Source organism: Mustela nivalis, assembly GCF_964662115.1.
Source record: "Mustela nivalis genome assembly, chromosome: 8".
Lineage (NCBI taxonomy): Eukaryota > Metazoa > Chordata > Mammalia > Carnivora > Mustelidae > Mustela > Mustela nivalis.
Window position 1 is genome coordinate 119,066,068 of NC_139027.1, and position 15,732 is coordinate 119,081,799.

Genomic DNA, 15,732 nt, shown 5'->3' on the forward strand with positions numbered 1-15,732 from the left:
GTTTGTTTGACGGAGAGAGACACAGCGAAAGAGGAAACAAAAGCAGGGAGAGTGGGAAAGGGAGAAGTAGGCTTTGTACTGAGCAGGGAGCCTGATGTGGGGCTCGATCCCAGGACCCTGGGATCATGACCTGAGCCAAAGGCAGACACTTTACAACTGAGCCACTCAGGCGTCCCTGTGTACAAGTTTTATTCTGGACTTCTGTTTTCAGTTTTCTTAAGCCTCTTAGAGTCTTAAAGTTTGAGGTCTTACATTTAGGTCTGTGATCCATTTTGAGTTAACTTTTGTATATGGTCTGAAGTGCAGTTCCAAGTGCCTTCTATTGCATGTGGGTATCCAGTTGTCCCAGCACCATTTGTTGAAAGGGTCTTCTCTCATTGTCTTTGCATCTTATCAATTATAAATGGAAGGGTTTATTTCTGAACTCTCAATATTGTTCCATTGATCTGTTTGTCTTTATGCCAATACTACACTGTCTTGACTACTACAGCTGTGTAATAAGTTTTGAAATTAGGAAGTATGAGTCCTCCAATTTTGTTGATCTTTTTCAAGATAGTTTTGGCTATTTGGAGTTTCTTGCATTTCCATATACATTTTAAGGTCAGCTTGTCAATTTCTGTGAAAAAGCCAGCTGGGATTTTTGTTAGGGACTGTGTTCAATCTATAGATCCAATTGGAGAGTACTGTCATCTTAACAGTTACGTGTTTTGGTCCATGAACTTGGGATGGGATGTCTCTTTATTTTTTTAGATCTTCTCTAATTTTTGTCAAGAATGTTTTGTAGTTTTCAATAGCCAAGTCTTTGCACTTCTTTTGTTAAATATATACCTAAGTGGTTTTTTGCAATTATATATGGAATTGTTTTTCTTAGTTTTATTTTCAGAATATTTATTTCTAGTGTATAGAATCACAATTGATTTTTGTATACACAATTATATCTTTCCACCTAATAAAATTAGTATTGTTTCTTACTATTATCTCATACCTTGCCCATATTCGGATTTTATGGGTTTGTTCATATTAATATCTATATGAAGACCACATATTGCATTTAGTTATTATTTCTCTTCAGCTTATTTTAATCTGGAGCAGTCCCTTTTCCTTTTAAAAACTTTTTTTGCAGTTGACTTTTTGAAAAGTGAGGTCAGCCTCTTGAAGCGTCTCACAGTCTGGATTTAACTGAAAGGTTTAATTGAAAGCTAGTTCAAAGCACTGGTTCTCAACCTTGGCTGCTCACTGAAATCATAGGAGTTTTAAAAAGGTCCCACCCCGAGATTTTGACTTAATTGGTCCTTCAACTTTAGCAGGCACCAGATCATCTGAAGGGTTTGTTAAGTGCAGATTACTGGGTCCCAAACCCAGAGAGTCTGATTCAGTTCATCGGGCATGGAGCCTGAGAATTTGCATTTCTAGAAGATTCCAGTTGTTGCTCCTATTGGTTCTGTGAACACACTTTGAGAACCACTGGTCTCTCATGAGGTTTGGGCAAGATATTTTTCAGAACTCTGTAAGTGGTATTAACATGCAGCCTGGCTTAAGAACCACTGAGTTAACAGTTTCAACCAACAATAATTTGTCTGAAATTATTATTTCATTAGGGGTTACATAATACTGTTTTTCTCTATCAGTCCTTCCACAATATTTGCTGAAATTTTGCTTTTTTTTTTTTTTTAAGATTTTATTTATTTGACAGAGACAGACACAGTGAGAGAAGGAACACAAGCAGGGGAAGTGGGAGAGGGAGAAGCAGGCTTCCTGCTGAGTAGGGAGCCCGATGCTGGCTTGATCCCAGGACCCTGGGATCATGACCTGAGGATTTAACAACTGAGCCACCCATGCGCCCCTTCTTTTCTTTTCTTTTTTTTTTTTAAAGATTTTATTTATTTATTTGACAGAGATCACAAGTAGGCAGAGAGGCAGGCAGAGAGAGAGAGAGGGAAGCAGGCCCCCGCTGAGCAGAGAGCCCGATGTGGGGCTCGATCCCAGGACCCTGAGATCGTGACCTGAGCTGAAGACAGAGGCTTAACCCACTGAGCCACCAGGCATCCCCTTTTCTTTTCTTTTTTTTAAAGTAATTTCTACACCCAATATGGGGCTTGAACTCACAACCCTGAGATCAAGAGTCACATGCTCTGCAGACTGAGCCAGCCAGATACGTCTAGCTAGAATTTTTCTTCAAAGAACTCTTCAGAGGGATTCTTTTAATGACCAAGTTTTAAATTTGGAAGGAGCTTTTATAATTAAAGGTATCCTCTTTCTAGGTATGTACACCTAGGAAAAAAAAACAGAACAAAATATGCCAAAATATTAATAATAGCTATCTCTGGATAGTGAATGTAGTTGTATTTTTTACATTTCCTGCTGTATAAATAAGACTTTTAAAATCAGAAAAAAGCAAATATATGTCATAAAAATAATTTCTTAAATGTTTCAAATAAAATAAGTAGAAAATGTCTTCTCTCTGAAATATTTTTCTCCTAGGGAAGCCATTTTCATGGCTTTAGCTCTTATTTATATTTTTTGAATAAACAGTGAGTCAGCTTCTTTCTCATAGTCGGTACCCTACATGTCACTGGTGTTTGTTGTGTGTCTTTCCCACTTTAACACCCCTTTGGCATTGTTCTGTCCTGAGGCTTTGAAAGCGTGAATGCAGAGATGTGGGACAGCTGTCACCATGGAGAGACACAACCCAGTGGGTTCCAGTTTCATTGTTTGCTGTGTTTCCCAGCACTTCTCAGGCTGAGACTCTTCTCGGGAATGGTCCTTTATTCTCAGTGGTCTAAGGGGACTGAAATCCACTCAGTCTTGTCTTTTGTCCTGGCGACTAGCGTGGGAAGTTTTCTAGCTTGGCCAACAATCCATGGGATTGGAAAAAGACCGTTTCATTTCTAATCTCTTTTTAGCATTTTGGAAATTAACGTGCTAGGTTGGGGGCTACCAATGGCCCCCTAAGAGACACTTCAGTTAGTGCGTTTGCACTCTGGTATAGGCCAGGCATGGCCACTTTTCTTCAGTCCATTCTTCTCCTCGAGCTGCTCCTCCTTGGCCAGAAGTGACCTCCCTAGAGTCTTGGGGCAGCCCGCTGTCAGCATCTGTCATATCTAAGAGGGCCACACCATTACCTCTCTGTCTCAGGCAGGGACTGAGCGTCATTCCTGTCCGTACCCCAGCTCTCTGCCCAATGGCCGGCCTGCAGGGCCTGCCCAGGAGGTACTTGTGGAGTGGCTTGACTCTTATCCAATGACTCCCACATGTAGGATAGCCAGTACCAGCTGTCTTTTCCACCTGTGTTCATTCATGATTGTGTGCTCTTACAGGCATCTTATTATTGAAAACTTCATCCCTCTAGAAGAAAAAAGTAAAATCATGAATAGATCCTTCTTCGATGAAGAGGAAGATCATTGGAAATTACATCCTATAACCAGACTGGAGTAAGTCACTATTCATTTTAAGAATGGGGAAGATGGGGAAGAGGGAGAAAAAATGGATAAGCTGGACTTGGCCCAAGGGGTATAGTAGGATGGTGCTGTTAGGAATTGGGGGACTATCACAGTGAATTCATGTCCTTTCCCAAGTTCCTGCATTCGCGCTTCCTCAGCTGTCATGGGAAGCATGCTAGGACAAAGGGGGCAGTACCTGGGTAGGCGTCATATTGTATGGCCATCTGATGCAGCATTGATTTCCAGTCTACTTCTGGGTCTTGCTAGAATAGTGGAAAATGGTCCGCTAAGGATGTGGGGGTGGGGAACACTGACAGCTGTGTCTTGCGCCTGCCATCTGAGAACTGGGTGATTACACCAGTCCCTTACAGCTTAAGAGATGCATGATGTCCACATTTGAATCAGAATGTGACTCAGAAAATATAAACAGTTCCTGTCCCATTCACATGGTAGCCCTTAGTCCCGGGAGTTACTAGGTTCAGGCCTAATTAGATAGGCTCAGTGTCTTCTGAGAGCTGGTTCCACAGGACTGTCCTGGGACTGTGGAACACACTCCAGCCAGGGCTTTAACCACTGCAGTCCATTTCCAGGAATCAGCAGATGATGAAGCGACCAGTCTCAGCTGTGGGGTATAAGAGACCGTTGAGCCAACACGCAAGAATGTCCATGATGATTCGTCCAGAGGCCCGATATCGGGTAAGAAGATTGTCCTTGTGTTTCTCTCCTATCTCTTTTCAGGGAGTTTAGGTATATGTAAAGCCTCAGGCACCGTTCTGCAAAGTCACAGAGTATGTGTCCTGACTCTTTCCAGGGGTTCCTGAGGACATTTATATTAACATAATAATTATAATTGATAATAAACATACTAAGTAAAGAACAAATAAAAAGAACAAATAATTATGAATAAGAAGGCAAAGTAGAATGAGATTTAGAAAATTAGCCTACAGAAGGAGGAGAGTACAAACATACTGTCAGTAATGGCCAAGAAACATCATCACCACAAAGCCTGAAAATGGATCCGTGCGAAGACTGGAGGGAATGCAGATGTGCAATGACGGGAGGTGGAGATGAGTTATAGAACCTTCGGTACTTCTGTTTAACAGGATGTGGGTCAGTCAGGTAGTTATTTCAAGTGACATAATTGAGGACTTTTTAAATGACCCAAACATATTTTGCAATAATCCCACTGTACGAACTGCTACACATAAGCACTTGCTGTATGCCGGACATGTACTCCGCGCTTCTTGGCTTTCTCTGATTGAACGCTCCCACCTCCTCTCTGCCGTAGGTCCCATGGCTTAGTAGGTAGCTGGTAAGTGGATGGACCAGGAGACACAACTTACTGTTAAGTTATAAAACAACTGGTACTGAAAGTTTGCATATGAATTAAATATGTGGACTGGTTATCTCTGGTTCATGGAAGTGCACTCAATTTAAGTTGCCTTCTTTTTGCTTATCTGTATTTTGTATCAGCAGGGAGCCTGTATCTTGAAAATTTTAAATTGTTTTTGAGTCTCCCTTAGCCGTCAGAGCAAAACAGATTGGGATTAATTAGTTGCTCAGGTGCTGTTCTTCCTGTTGCTGAGTTATTTAAAATAAAGGAAACAAAAGCAAAAAAGCTACATTAGGTGGGGTTTTCTGTCGTAGAAGGTGAATAATGTATCTGTGTCCTCAGAAGCATTTTCCTAGCAGTTTCAGAGGGTGCATCTCTTGCCCATTATTTCAGGTCCCAAAACTAGAACATGATTTCAAAGCCTTCAAATCAGAACGTGTGGATTTCCAAGGGGCTAACCTGATACAAAGGTAGAATTTAAAGCAGCGGCTTTCAGATGTTTTTAGCACCGGACACACTCCATTAAGAGAAAATTTAAGCAATGTCTCGGTATATAAAATTGATTGATGGAGCCACTCCATCTCCCCAACTTCTCCCCGCAGTGGCCCTCCTGCCCCTTCTGGAGTTCTGGGGCTTGAACTCTACTGGGTAGGAGGAGCTGAAGGACGAGATGTGTACCGTGGGTGTTCTTCCCTCTACACACTCATTTCAGCATGTAGGACCCAGGGAAAGGCCCACCACAGGCTGTCAGGTAAAGGAATCCAGCCACAAGGCCAGTTATGAGGCAGGGCTGGGTATGATAAAAGATAAAATGTGGTTACAAGACACACACTGCCACACACCTTGCACATATATACTACCTGCCTGCTTCCTTCCCTCAGCAACCAAAATGTTCATCAGAGCCGCTGGGGGTGGTGAGGTTATCAGTAATTACCCTCTTCTTCTTTATACCTTTTTTTATTTTCACATTGTCTGCAGTCAATGGATTCTGCTTATTATTTTTCCCTGCTTATTCCCCTTAGAGTATAATATATGTTCATTGTTTAAAAAAACATTTTTTTAAGGAAATAGAGGAAAGCCCAGAGAAGAAGATAAAAACATCTGTGTCCTCACCAGGAAAAAAGTTATAAATCTGTGTCATTACAGGCTCTTGGTAGGCTCCTAGTAGCAAGACATGTGCAGTTCTGTCTTTCGGAGGGTGGCAGGATTGCTTGTAGGCTCTGTGTCTGATCGGAGGCCGGCCTCACTGGTCATGGCTGTGCTTCTGCAGGCAGAGAACATCGTGCTGTTAGAGCTGGACATGCCCAGCCGGACCACCAGAGACTACGAGGGCCCCGCCATCGCTCCCAAAGTCCAGGCTGCACTGGATGCAGCCCTGCAGGACGAAGATGAGATACAGGTGGATGCATCATCCTTTGAAAGCACGACAAATAAGAAGTCCAAGGCCAGGTGAGTGGCTTTTGATGACCTGCAATTAAACAGAACGTGCTCAAACAAGGACAAACAAAGGTAGAGGCTTATCATGGAATGCTTTACAGAACACACCAGAAAATGCTGCCATATTACTCCTAGGTTTGTTCATTTAATCCACAAATATTTATGGCCCAGTCAAGTGTTGTGAACACCAGAATGGCTAAGGAATGTGTATTCCCGTGAACTAGGGGACAGTTCTTTGGTCCCTGCCAGGTACTAGGCGGTTGTCAGTCCTTTGACAGAATGATCTTACTGTTTTCTGCAAAAACTTACGAGATAAATGTTATCATTAATCCCATTTATAAAATCTATAAAATAAGAAGACTGAGTCTTAGAGAATTTGAGAAAGTAGCCAAGTTCAAGGAAGTAAGTACAGAGCCAGGGTTCAAACCTAGGTGTGTCTAAATCCACAGCCCAGACTCTGAGCCTCACTGCTGAATTTACCTCATTTAAATGACCTGTGAAATAACCAAGTACTTAATTTGGTGCTAAATTAGAAGTTCTGTCTTATTAAATTTTGGACTAGAGGCTTAAGGACAACAATGGGAAAAAACCAAAAATGGAAGAAATTCCACCTGCAAACAGTACTTTCTGCCAGAAAAGACAATCAAGATCTGATGTAAATGGAAGAACAGTTGCCAAGAAGCAGGTCTCTTCCCTGAGGTGTCACGCCTCGGTTGGCTGGTCACGTTGGCCATGCACAGAGGGTCAGGCTGTGCCAGTCTGGTGGTTTTACAGTGGAAAGTGTACTGGCGTTCAGGCCATTGAGGAAAGGCTAAGGCTACTTGGTGAGAAAGGAGTCTGATCTGTGTCAGGGACAGAGACGGGACGTGACATGTAAACATGTGCTTGACTTTTGCAGGCCTAAAAGCGGAAGGAAGTCGGGATCCTCCTCCTCTTCCTCAGGAACCCCTGCATCTCAGCTTTATCCACAGTCTCGAGGACTGGTTCCCAAGTAAAGCCAGTTCCTCCTCTCCCAGGGTGTAAATAGCATTTGCCTTCTGAGAGAAGAGACGAGCAAAAACCTGCAGAGAGGACTTCAAGCCCTAACTCAGAACTGTGCCCCTGGGGAGAAGCGATGGCCTCTTTGCAGATTAACCATCGTAATCTGGTTGAAACGTGCCAGCACTCACCTGGCACGCAGCGACTCTGGGAAATGTCCTTTAATTAGCATCTCAGAAATGCATGGGTAAGGTAAAGTGTGATAGTTGAAGTGGAAAGCAAGGGAATGACCAGTGACCTTGCTTCCCTTCTCCCTTGCCTTCTCCTCTCCCTTGCCCCGCCCGCCCTCCCATTCCCCTCTCCTTATCTAGCCTGTTCTTTGTGCTGGGCTCCTTTCTTGTTGAACAACAGGGCAAAATCAGGAGTCACCTGAGCAGGACCAAGTCTTTGGAGCCTCAGGATAAAATGACAGTGAGACTGAAAAGTAAAAGCCCTAGAACTTGAATAGGTGCTTGTTCCTGTAGGTAGAATGAGAATTCTCATTTGGATCCAAGCCCCCGATAGGCTTGATGGGCCTTTGGGATCTGCTGAATAAGGAAATGTTTCCCAAGCATGTTGGAAGCAATAGAAACAACATTCCCTTTGCCTCCTTGGAGAGTTTTAGGGGAACAGCTTTTTTAAAACCTTAAAACCATGACCATCCTTGTCTAAGACGTAAATCTGTAAGCTGATGCCATGTCCATACACTGTGTCACTTTACTCTTCATTTGTCACCATCTTTCCCCTTGCACACATCCTCTGAGCATCCCTGCCTCAGCCCATCCTCTGCCCGCGCAGCTGCTCAGCCATGGGCCTGTTTTATGGGAAGAGGAAGGTTGGGTCTGCTTTCTCTGACCGGACAAGAGTTGGGAGAATGAGACGTACAGTGGCACTTTTGAATTCCCCGTTTTGTTCCCTGTCTGCAAAAGGGTGATAAGGCAGTGCAGACCCAGAGATGTGGGACTCGGGGCAGTGGCAGAGGACGATAGAATGGATGGGAATGAAGGCGTCCTGCCTGCCTTCCCCAGGACCCTCACCTGAGGCCAGAACAGCGGCTCACTGCCGGCAGAGCCAAAGGTGGTGGCCCGCAGTGTCCATGCAACTGAGTAGGCTCAGAGGAGAGAATTAGAAATTCCCGTTGACATAGACTAGTTTGGTTTTTAAGTTTTAGTTCTTCGTATTATTGAAATTCAAAGCTTCATTTTATGTTGGTCCTTAGGTGAATGTTACTCATTTCCCCCCCAAGAGAAGCTCAGAAGTGTGCGTGCGTGTGCAAGCACAGTGGTGCCTGTGTTCTTTGAGTGTGTCCATGTGTGTTTGTAAGAGAGAGACCAAGGACTTGCCCAGTTTTAGAAATACACTAATGTGCGGTTATTGCCTTTGTCTGTATTGAAGGCCCACTGAATGACGAATCCAGGCGGGAAGTGCTCCCATGTGAGTGTCTGAGTCCACGAGCCAAGCCTGAGGGCACAATAGGAGTCCCCAGGTCTGCCACCCTGGTGCACCTTGCTGGCACGGTGCCCCAGGAAGATGGCGACTCAGGTGGGCCTTGAGTTATATTTTAACTCAGCTGCTGAGTTCCCAGGGCACATTTCTGGATCAGAACCCGTGGGAAAGAGGAGGTACCAAGTGCAATGTCTTAGCATTCTACAAATGGAGATCTGGCATCTGGCCCCTTATCTCCTTTTTTAGTTACTGTTCTTTCTGAAAGCTGGGGCCCTTTGCAGCAATTCCCAGAGCATAATGGAGCCTTTCCTCATCTTCCTTGGGATCAGACCCTGCTTCTTATTTATTAAGAATTTACCTGTTTGAGTGGGAACCAAATGATGAGGTGGGTAGTCTGAGATGCTTATCTGCCAGCTACACCTGTCTCTTGCACCACATTCCCTCAAAGCTAGTCCGAATCCCATAGGCTGAAAATAATCACCTATCACATCTGAGAACTGAACACTGCAGATAACACTGTACCTTAATACTGATATCTCGAGGTGGCTGTTCTGAGCAAGGGTGGTTGAGTGACCGTGGAACTTTTCTAAGAAGGCGAAGGAAGAAAGCCAAGTGGGCAGGCAGGATTATTAAAACAGGCTTGCCTTACGCACAGCTGTGTTCGTCTGGCAGTCTGTGAGCCCAGGTAGAAGAGCTGTGAGGAGGTGGAGCTGTCCCTCCCCAAGCAGTCTCTGGTGCTTTTCTTCTCTCAAAATGGATCCGATAAATATTTGAGTAGAGCAGACAGGAGCATGTCTCACTGCTACCAGAAAGCTGCTGCTTTGGGCTCTGAATTGAGCCAAACACATGGAGGACCGACCTAGTTTTCATGTCTATAGTCATGCTAGAATGTTCCAAGCCGTCTGAGGGTCTTCACGCAAGAGCAGCTAGTGAAGTCTGGAAGCAAGTCTGAACAGGATCTAAGAAGATCATCTGGGAGGAGGAGTTTGAGACTGTGTGCGACCCTTATCACGCCCCTTTTTGCTCTGATCAGTAAGAATGTATCTGGCTTCCTGTTTGAAAGTCACATGTCTCCCAGATCCCCGGATTCAGAACCCAAGGACACAAATCACAGGCATGAAGCACTTTCTGAAGACTCTGACCTAACATTGGATTGTTCCCCGTCGAATGCCTGCATGCTGCTTGAATTGTACCACTCGCACCTCCATGACCAAGGGCGTCAGAGAGTTCTGCAGTTCAGGCCCGGGCCACTCTCCGCTTTTCCTGTCTGACTCTTGTTAAGTCCTCCCTCACTGAATGTAGAATTGTTGCCAAGTTCTTGAGAAGCGTCGACTCCCTGCTAACATGGGATATCAGTTCTGCCTCACATTTCCGTATGGTCCAGGCTCATCGCAAACAACACCTTGGGCCATCTCAGCACCATCAGTGGATGAAAATGGGGCTATTAATAAGCCCTAAAAGCCATAATCAAAATGCTCAGAGGGAACTGGATAAGGACAGTGGGCCTGGCTGTTGCTACTGCACATGGTTTTGTCCAGTACTATTTGGCAATCTGCCCCCTCTCACCCCGCCCTTGTTTTCTTGAATGAAATGCTTTTAAGGTTGTTTATGAAGGGAGTGATCCTGGGGCAGGCAAGGGGCAGTGGGCTTTATGGCTCTTTGGAGTTACTGTTGATCTTGACCTTCTCTTTGGCTACCTTTAGACAAAGAATATGCCAATACTTGGGGCTCTAAGTTTTACAGTTGATATTTATTTGTATCATCTCTTTGTCTAGGAATGTAAAAGTGATTCTAAACTAAGATGTGTAATAAAAATCAATCAGATTTATTGTACCTACAAAAAGGTGTCCTCATAAATGACTAATGCTTTTGAAAATGACATGCTCATGGCCGACACACTGCCACTCTCTTTAAACATTTAAACTTCCAGGGAAAGGAGGGTGGGAATAGAAAATGAAGACTGAGTTGGAAGGCTGGCATTTAAAAAAAAAGAAAAAAGATAGCAACAAGGTAAAGGAATGAAGAAAGAGCGACAAATAATAAGTGCTTCTCATGTTTTTCCACAGAGGTTTTCCACAGGTAGACCTGGGTATCAGGTGTGGCATTTCTTTGAACTTCCGTTGTTTGGGGTTCAAAATTTCTTTTAAGTTCATTTCATATTATACTTTAAAATGCGGCCCTTTTTTAACACAAAAATATATGATGTTACTCACCATCAGGTAAAAAAGGAAATAACCGGAAATAGGCAACATGCTGCTCTTGTGGTCTCCCATACGCCCAGGGCTTTTGGTCTGTCCCCCTGGGGGCTTGAGAAGAACGGGCACAGACCCTGGACTCTGAGCTGGGTTTGAGTTCTGATTCTGTTTGCTTTCTATTATGTGACTGTGAGGAATTCAGTTTACCTCTCGGAACCTTGGTGTCCTTGTCTATAAAATGGGACAGTAATCCCCACCTCACAGGGCCATTGTGAAGATTAATAATGTAGTTAAAACAACAGCACACAAGTGTGTGGACCATAGCAGCCATTTAAAAATGTGGTTATTGCTATGACCTGGCTCTGTGTTCAGAAGACACTAGGAATAGTTTGTATCCCAAACTATGACTGGTCGCACCATGTTTAGAAAATTCTAGGCCTTTTCAGAAAAGCTGCTAACTGCTTAACAAGTGTATGTGAAGTACCTATTATGTGCCACATTGTTCCGGGCCAGGGTATACAGATGTGAGCCACTCTGTCTTGGTCTCTGCCCACACAGCTTGTCCTTAAATGAGGAGGGAGGCAGGATAAATGTTAACAGAGTGCACACCAGTGTACCATTACAAATTACGACAGATCCCATGAAATGTTATTACAGCATATTACAGGAGACTAAGGGGTCCTAATCGGGATTGGGTGGGTAAGTAAAGGAAGGGCTTTCTGAAGAAATGACATTTACAGTGAGACCTAAAGAATGAGAGATTTGGGGGCACTGGCTGTCTCAGTCGGTAGAGCATGCGACTCTTGATCTCAGGGTTGTGAGTTCAAGCAGCATTCTGGATGTAGAGCACACTTTAAAAAAGACAAAAAGCAGGGGCGCCTGGGTGGCTCAGTGGGTTAAGCCTCTGCCTTCGGCTCGGGTCATGATCTCAGGGTCCTGGGATTGAGCCCCACATCGGGGTCTCTGCTCAGTAGGGAGCCTGCTTCCTCCTCTCTCTCTGCCTGCCTCTCTGCCTACATGTAATCTCTGTCTGTCAAATAAATAAACAAAATCTTAAAAAAAAAATAAAAATAAATTAAAAAGACAAAAAGCAAGAAAAAGAGGAAGCATCTGGGTGGTTTGGTTGATTAAGCGGTTGCCTTTGGCTCAGATTGTGATCCTGGAGTCCTGAGATGGCTCCCTGCTCAGTGGCGGTCTGCTGCTCCCTCTGCCCCTCTCCTTACTCAGACTCTCTCTCTCTTGCAAATAAAATATATTTTTTAAAGATTTTATTTATTTATTGGGGCGCCTGGGTGGCTCAGTGGTTTGAGCCTCTGCCTTTGGCTCGGGTCACGATCTCAGGATCCTAGGATTGAGCCCCACATTGGACTCTCTACTCAGCGGGGAGCCTCCTTTCCCCTCTTTCTCTGCCTGCCTCTCTGCCTACTTGTGATCTCTGTCTGTCAAATAAATAAATAAAATCTTTAAAAAAAAAGATTTTATTTATTTGTTTGTTTGTTTGACACAAAGAGACAGGGAGATCCTGTCCCCCCATTGAGCCCCTGTTGGGCTCCCTGCTCAGTGGGGAGTCTGCATCTCCCCCTGCCCCTCCCCCTGCTCTTGTGCTTGGGCCCTCTCTCAAATAAATAAGTAAAATCTTTTAAAAATAAATAAATAAACAAGTATGATAGGTTAGCTGGGTAGAGAAGGGGAGGGAATCTATGAAGGTCTTGAAGCAGAATTTCATAAGAAGGTATCTCCAGTCCTTTTTACCCTCACTACAGGGAGGCATGGTGAAATATTAGGGGAAAAATTACAGCATAGGACTTAAACCAAACCAGAACAACAAATTTAAAGAGCATAGAAAGGATAGCATCCTATGTGACTTAGGCAAAGGAGTTTTAATTGTGTTTCTTCGTAGGATGCCCTCAAACTGTGTGTAATGTTCCCATAACCCCCCTTTCCTTCCAAAAAAATAAAGAGTTAAAAAGCATAGCTTGGCTTAGCCTAAGTAATTATTAATTTAGGATAATTCAAAATCCATTAGCCAGAAAGCAAGAGTTCAAAATGTGATTTGAAGAATTATGAGTGTGTTCTTGAAGGTGACAGAATTCTGGATGGGACAGGGGCTAATTCATAAAGGAGGTATAGGACAGAGCAGCTGGGCAACTTGGAAATTCCTGTGACTCACCAAGTTGTCTTCTCATCTGCTGGGTTGTTCTTCTAAAAATAAATAAATAATTTAAAAACGATACAAGCCTTGTGTGATTCAGTAAGAAATATATATTTGGTCTTTGTCCCTGAAGAGCTTTTACATCCCTTGGAATTTCTTGAGTGACAGAGGAGATAGGAGGATTTTTTGGTATTCCTAACAAACCCCTTTCAACCTTGCCTGAATCTAATAATAAAGTGACTCGAGGTGGGTCCCTAGATAGCTTCCGAATAGGAGCCGGTTGCGGGAGGAACCAGTCTTGTGACTAGAGGGTTGGAACTTTCAGCCCCACCTGCTGATGCCCTAGGAGGGGGGAGGAGCTGGATTGGGCTAATCACCAATAGGCAATAATTTAATCCATTGTGGCTGGGTAGCAAAGCCTCCATAAAAGCCCCTAAATGACGGGGTTCCAAGAGCTTCCAGGTTGGTGAACACAGCGAGATGCTGGGGGGGGGTGTCACATCGGAAGGCAGAATGGAGCTCCACACCCCTCCCCCCATCCTTGCACTGTGCATCTCTTCCATTTGACTGTTCCTGAGTTGCATCCTGTATAATAAATTCATAATAGTAACTAACACTCTCCAGAGTTCTGTGAGCTGTTCTAGCAATGATCAAAACTTGGGGCATGGGTCATAAGAACCCCTGAGGTACAGCTAGTTTATAGTTGGCTGGAAAAACAAGTGTCAGCCTTGAACTTTGAGCTGGCATCGGAAGTGGGGAAATCTTGTGGGGCGGAGCCCTTAACTTGTGGAATCTGTGCTGACTCCAGGTAGGTTCAGAATTCTTGGTGTCTAGAGAATCAAAGATTTGGTTGTTGCATGGAAGGAAAAAAAAATATTTGGTTGTCAGGGTGTTGTGAATAACAGCAGTTGACCTTGGAGACTGTATTTTGAACTTCATGCTAATGGCTTAAGTCTTGGGGCATGTGATTTTGGCAAGCCCTATTGCACTAGACTTGCCATCTGATTGAAGTTTACCCTGAGAATCTAGTCTCCAAGGATCATGTGGTAGTTACATCTGTCACCTGGGTCATCATCAGCATTCATCAAGGACATAACTGTAGCTCTTGCAGCTGCTCCTGTTTTGACCTCTGTTTCCATCACCAGAATTGTGGTTAACCATCGCTGGGGGTTTCAGTTGGGTGAGCCAACTGGGGACTTGCTTTTTTGGAGTGGGGGAATGGGCAAAGAGAGAGGCATCTCTGAGGGCAGTATAGCACTCAGGAACTTGTTGAATCCTATTTTGCACCAGGTCTCTTGTTCTGCAGTGGAAATGGGGAGGAGTAGAATGTTCTCAGGCACTTCGAAGACACAGTCCAGAGCGCTTAGGACCTGTGAGAATACCTGCCTCCTCCCCTCATATGCTCTCCCAAACGTTTGAGGCTGGAGCCACACAGCTCTCCTTTTGGTTCCTTGGTTGTGCCAACTGCTTTCATGCCTTGGCACCTTCACATGTCCTGTGTCCTCTTTCTGGAAACTTCTCCGCACTCTTTGGTGGGCTACCTCCTACTCATCCATCAGGTACCAATTTAATGTCACCTCTTCAAAGAAGCCTTCCCCAAGCATCCATCCTGGTTTCTCCCCATCTCCATCTGACTGTATGGTATCTCTCATCTTGTTTCCCTCTTTGCCCCTTTCCCAACTTACAATGATGGGTTATGTTTTTTGTTTTTGTTTGTTTTTTGTTAGTTTTTTGCTTTCCTCTCCCCTACCAGACAGTAAATTCCCTGAGGGCATGTCCTATAGTTTTCTCCAAGTTTGACACTTACATGAGTTGGAGGCGCGCAGTCACCTACAGCTGAGAACAGTGTTTTCTAGCAGAGGAAGGAGAGATGTGCCACTCCAGGAAGGAGAGGTGAAACAAGGTTTTGCCAAGGAGACAGCATTTGAGCTGTGCTCCGTGAAAATGGGTAGGGTTTTACCCATCTGGGAAGGAGGGAGGAGCATGCGGGACAAAAGGCAACATGAAGGAGCTCCTGGGGAGTTCTGGTGGTTGGGGACCTGGAGACTGATGGGAGTGAGAAAGGCTGGGCTTGGGAAGGGTCTTGACTTTGTGGCACAGCCTGAAGGTAGAGAGTCCTTGAAGGCGTGTGTGTGTGTGTGTGTGTGTGTGTGTGTGTGTGAAACATGAGCATTTTCTCCTTAAGCCAGCCTCATATGCTATTTCCTCTGAGATAACAGAAAGCAATTTCACTAAGTGCTGCTTTAAGTTTGCCTGCTGTTTCATGCAGGTTTTTCTGGGCTCGGCTGGCAAATTCCATTCTGCAGGGAGCTTTCCCCGGCACAGCTCGCTACCCAAGGAATTCCAAGAAGCACTTGAACTTGACTTCAAGGTCTTAGTTTCCTGAGAATGCGGCTGAGGCATTTTTCAGTGCAGTGGTCTGGAAGGTGTCCCTTTGCTGCCATTGGGAAGAGAAAAATTAAATTGCTGCTGTTGAAATTACCCTTCTTTATCCAGTCAACAGAGGATTTAAGTATGCTGTTCAAGTCCGCACTAGGTGTCATGGGCTACAGCTTGGGAACTTGCCCTTCCAGAGCTCCCAGTCTGGTAGGGAATGACTTGGCCATTCACAAATAAGTCCAAGTCCAGGTTGTCAGTGGTACCTCTGATGGGATGCAGAAGGGGTCACAGATTTGTGTAAGGAGCGTGCTAAACGCAGCGATCAGTCTCTTT

At 44.5% G+C, this 15,732-nt stretch overlaps 1 protein-coding gene across 3 annotated transcripts in view; it reads left to right on the forward strand.

The window, feature by feature from the left end:
• Positions 1-10,516, forward strand: part of KIF3B (kinesin family member 3B) — a 44,254-nt gene extending 33,738 nt beyond the window's left edge. For all 3 annotated transcript variants that reach the window (XM_082745950.1, XM_082745951.1, XM_082745952.1), the window contains 4 exons: positions 3,318-3,431; positions 4,031-4,136; positions 6,044-6,222; positions 7,109-10,516. In XM_082745950.1, the coding sequence (XP_082602076.1) occupies positions 3,318-3,431; positions 4,031-4,136; positions 6,044-6,222; positions 7,109-7,205 (496 nt within the window). In that variant the 3' untranslated portion in view covers positions 7,206-10,516. The remainder of the gene's footprint in view (positions 1-3,317; positions 3,432-4,030; positions 4,137-6,043; positions 6,223-7,108) is intronic.
• The last annotated feature ends 5,216 nt before the right edge of the window (positions 10,517-15,732 follow it).